The sequence below is a fragment of the Lolium rigidum genome, chromosome 4 (assembly GCF_022539505.1).
Source record: "Lolium rigidum isolate FL_2022 chromosome 4, APGP_CSIRO_Lrig_0.1, whole genome shotgun sequence".
Taxonomy (NCBI): Eukaryota; Viridiplantae; Streptophyta; class Magnoliopsida; order Poales; family Poaceae; genus Lolium; species Lolium rigidum.
In genome coordinates, this window is record NC_061511.1 from 156,885,653 (window position 1) to 156,890,574 (window position 4,922).

The 4,922-nt window shown below is 42.2% G+C and overlaps 1 protein-coding gene across 3 annotated transcripts; it reads right to left on the reverse strand.

Moving 5' to 3' along the window:
• Nucleotides 1-259: 259 nt before the first annotated feature.
• Nucleotides 260-4,254, reverse strand: LOC124706106 (uncharacterized GPI-anchored protein At1g61900). Of its 3 annotated transcripts, none has more exons than XM_047237767.1 (8): nt 4,145-4,254; nt 3,045-3,211; nt 1,590-2,423; nt 1,237-1,482; nt 1,121-1,135; nt 897-1,037; nt 669-716; nt 260-571 (listed from the first exon to the last, which is right to left on the reverse strand). In XM_047237767.1, exons 2-8 carry the CDS (start codon nt 3,076-3,078, stop codon nt 501-503), a joined length of 1,389 nt encoding a protein of 462 aa, XP_047093723.1. In that variant the 5' UTR covers nt 3,079-3,211; nt 4,145-4,254; the 3' UTR covers nt 260-500. The 3 variants fall into 3 exon arrangements, with proteins under 3 accessions (XP_047093723.1, XP_047093722.1, XP_047093721.1); XM_047237766.1 differs by having other exon boundaries at nt 260-568; nt 1,590-2,429; XM_047237765.1 differs by having other exon boundaries at nt 1,590-2,429.
• Between the last annotated feature and the right edge of the window lie 668 nt (nt 4,255-4,922).

The following is a 4,922-nucleotide window of genomic DNA, read 5'->3' on the forward strand; positions in this document are numbered from 1 at the left end:
AAATGTGACAACCATATTTGGTGTCCAAAATTGATCGGCCGCTAGAGATGCCATTAGGTGAGTCACTGCTACCTCAACCACTAGGCCTCTGCCAGAAGTAATGACCTCATGGAATGGGATAGGATGCTTTGACACTTTCTTTATGTGGCTTGCCTTACTAGAAACTTGTGAGCTGTTATATATTTATTAACTTTAGTTCGGCATGATCATAGCTGGCATGAACGATACTGCACTGTATGAAAATGAGTATTCACAGCCATACCAAACCGTTATCCATAATAGGTGACCAGCCAAGTCTAGTTGATTTACTTCCTGATCTCTCAAAAAGTACACAGTACTCCCTAGCACACGACATTGCTATGAACTCAACAAAATGGGACAGAAAAGGGAAAGGCTCATTTACAAGGATGCAACGCGATCTAATTTACAACGTGGGCCTGCACAGCGGGGAAAATTACGAAAAGGTAGGACCCTCCTGGGTTGCTACATGAGGCGTTTACTCAGATGGAGATGGTTGTGGTGAGAAGTACAACAGGCAGCAGAATCCCGATTCCAGTTCGGGAGATACCTGCTATCAAAGCAATGTGATTTCAGTTTGTTAACAAGGTTGTGGGAAACACTAACAAATGAATAGAACCTAAGTTGTACTGCAAGAAAATTAGAAGTACCTAAGCTTCCTGATAATGGTGAGACCGGTAATGCAGGCAATGACATCTCTGAAACCGAAAGAGAAACAAGCTAATGTAAATGCAGGCACTATTGCAGTTGTAGGAAGTTCTTCTAGCTTTTCCAATTTCAGATGTGTTTTAAAACAGATAAGTGGAAATCATACAACCTAAAAAATTTGGTTACATCTTTCTGTTATTATGTAACCTCAAAGGACATTTCCTTCTCACCTGGAGCACAAAGGGACAAGGACTGAAGAGACGACGACGATGGCCATGGTGCTGCAATGTTGTCACTCAAATCACATGTGAAGCTAATGCCTGTAATGTTGTCGAATACAATGTCCGTAGGTAAGCTCCGAAGTAGACAGCCTGCAAAAAGAAATATTGAATTCAGCACAAAACTACATAAGGATTTACGATAAACCAAATAAAGTTGAACAAACAAAACTAACCTTGCTGCCCGAAAGCTGCTCCAAATGGATAAATGGTGCCAGGAAAACAGAAAATGTTATTTTGCATTCCAATATGATAAATACTAAATGAAACTTCTGATATCTTCCGTGCATACCTTGCAGGCTAAAATCTTTTAAGTCAATATCACACAGTTCATAAATATCATTCCCTACACCAGCTTTTTGCAGCATTGATCCAAACATTGTTGCACAGTTAATTGCTTGCAAGTTCGTCACAAATATTTGCTTCTGTCTAGTTGCAATGTAAGTGTGCAACGCTGCACAGCATGCAGGCCTTGAAGAAGATGCCTTGTCACAAGCCTTAACGACTGATGAAGGGTCATCGAACTCCAGTGGACAGACTACACAATTTAGAACAAAATTTAAACAACTTAGTTTATGCCATTCATTATTATGATCACACAAATGTATCAATCCAAACCAGCAGAAGTCATGTGAGATTACATACCTTTGTTCACCTTACAACCAGACAATACTCTGAAAGCAGTATTCGCCACTTCTGATGAAAGTTTCATAGATAAGTAGGAGTGCACCACCCCTTTACAGTCACTAACAGCATTAATCCCACTCGCGCTGCCAGGTATGCTAGAACTTCCAAACATGCTTGCCCCACCTGAGGATATATGAACCGCTGCTTCCACTATTGCAGGTTGGCAAGCTGGCCTACAACACTCTTTCAGTGGGTCAACACTGCTGCATGAATCCAGGAGCTTGCTTACGTTAACCATTCTCTCAAACGAGCTAATATCCTTCACGGGACAAGAAGCATCAGTAAGATTAGATGGCCCAAGAGTACACAACTCTGGGATGTTGGTGTTTGCCCCTTTACTTGCAAGTATGCTCATAATGTCAGAGAAACACACGTTTGCTGAAGCTTGATTGAGAACGAGCGTACTGTTTCCACCACCATATGCAGCTTGGAAAATATTCATCAAGCTACTAACTTGTGGACAACATATAACATTGGCAACTAGTGGTGCTAAAGGTACAGAACAATCAGAAGCTGTCTTTTCCATAATGTAAGAGAGCGCAGAAAAGTTCACATGGCATTTTCCAGTCAAAACCGGATCATAGGATGTGTAGTTTGGATACATTGGTGACAGTGGCTCAACTGGGTTTGTATTGTGCGGAAGAACAGAAGGTGAAATCTCTATTGGATCAAAGAGACCAATAGGTGGATCAGACAGAAGAAATTTATCTTTAGGTTCAAGTGTTGTTTGCTGAGACAAAGCATGCTGACAGCCACCAAGCCACACAAAAGCCAATACAAGCCAATGATACACTGTACCTGCAATGCAATGCTATCTTTAGCATATCGCATTAAATAGTGGTCACAATAACCAAACAGAAGGCACTTGAATTGGACTTCTGGATAAAAATAACAAATTAAATTTACAAATGATGTGCATGTACTTTAACAACCCTACGTACATTACCTAGCATCTCTAGCATCATGACTGCACTTGCATTCGACAGTAACTAGGAATATCACCTAGTGAATATGATGTCTTTTTGACTTTTGGAATGCAAAACAAAACATTATAGACAAAACTAATTGATTTTATCATGCAAAGCCAAGTTGCCATGTATGTATCTTGAAAATATCGATACTTATACATTCAGATTGGTATTGGCGCTTATAGCAGCATACTGCAACAACCTAGATTAGACATTCGAGTTCAAGAAAGAAAGTAGGTTCGACATTCAATATGCATAAGGTGACTATATTCTTGAGAAAGCTTCCTTCTGAAGATTGAAGAACTAGAGGTTCAAACACAGACTTCTACAATCACATATGAGATCTTCCCATAGACCAGCTGATGAGAAAGATTTAAATTACCCAAATCAAATTCACTTCTAACTACATGCATAAGAAACTCATGTGCAAGCGAAAACCACTCACCCGGAAGACAAGAACCAGAGCTGGAACTCTCCATTTTTAGGCTGAAGATGTCAGCGCATGCATTAGACTGTGCACACAAGGTCCTCAGTTCCAGCACAAGTTTAAGATCGGAACTCGCAGGATCATTGCAGGCAGTAGCACCACACCAAACAAACAGGATTAAAAACCTGTAAAGATAGAAATAATGCAAGATTAATATTTTTTGTAACCAAGCACTTCTCTTAACAATTAGACCATTTCACTGAAAAAATACTTCCTAACTGCACAAATGAGGGTGCATAAGGCTATCTATTTTTAACACATTCAGATATCCCCATTTACTTTCTGGTCTGATCAGACGAATAACTACAAGTGTAAAGGGAGGCGGAAGAGGAAGTTGTTATGCAGCTAAGCAGTGCTTAGCAATTGGTTCTGTAAAGAGAACTTCCTGGTCCACTACAAAGTCGGAAACTTGCATAATAGTAACAATCGAGGTTAGTTATGGATTACCTTCCCGTGACCTCATACAGAAGTAAGAAAGACACATTAAAATAGTGTTCCCTTGCACACACACACACACAAGTTTGTGTTCCTAGTATATGATCCACAGATGCAAGCATCTGTTAGATATATGTAGAAAATCTACTCTACGAGCATAAAGGACTTGTGTAGAAGCTAAAAGATGCTGCCTATCCATGAAACCCCAACTCACTTGAATCTTTCTGAAAAAGGTATAAATAGCATGCCGTTATCCTGAACAAGCTTAAAAAATAGCGTATATAGATAGCTTGCTCCGCCAAGGTACACATGACAGTAGCTCTCTGCTACACTAGACAGCTGTTCCGCGAGGAACTCAGCTGTGGAGCGTGTGTTTACCAACTACAAATCTTGCAGACCAGCGTGAGCAGTGAGCAGTGAGCGCTACTGGGAAGAGCCCTAATTCGTCAGCATTTAATCACTTGACAGCCCTCGAGGAGGCAGAGCTACTTTCTCTACTTCTATTCCATTTTTGCAGCAAAAAAAAAGGCCTAGTAAATGCAACGCAGATTTGCTGTAGTGTGAAACTGACGCTAAACTACAGCAAGGGCAGCTCGTCCTGAACGCTGTAGCAAGCGCCTCACCTCGGTTCGCACCGGCGCTGCTGGATCTGAAGCGTGCCGATCCGGGTTTCCCCTCAGCTCCGACTCCGGCGCCGGAGGCGAGCTGGGTCGACACGGCGTCGGTGTGCGCGGGTACGTCCCGCCGCTGCCCGTACCCCCGCTTGCCGGCCGCGACCGGAGGGAGGGCGGAGCGGAGTGGGGTGCGCGGAGGTGGGGGATTAGGGTTGGCAAGCTGCAGGCAGCAGGTGAGGTGAGGTGAGGTGAGGTGGCGGAGTGAAGGGATGCGGCTGTCTGTGTGGTGTGGTGTGTCAGTGACTGCGTCTACGCGGTGGAGGAGAGGACAGAGGAGGATCGATACTCACTTCCACTTGGGCTGCCGTAAACTGGGCTGGAGTTGGATCGCTAGCGGTCAGCCTGCTGGCCTGCTGGCGCTTCTTGCGACAGAACCTATACATAGTCCATTAGCGTGCGGTAATACGCGCCGCACGGTAATGGGGCCTGCGGCCCATTACCAACGCCTGCCAATGTTTCCTGGTTTATAAGCTTTTCTGTCTGTTTTTTCTGTTTTACTTGAACATTTTCGAAATCGATTTTTTTATTTTCTGTTTTTCTGTTTATTCTTTTAACATTTTTTTAATACAACTAATTTTTTTTTAGCAAATCTTTTTTGATTTTTTATTTTTGGACAAGCTACATTCTGAACAAATTTTTTTGACCAAATTTCAAATTCAAGCAAATTTTAAGTTGGAACAACTTTCGAATTCAAGGAAAATTTAAACTGGAACAAATTTAACTTTTT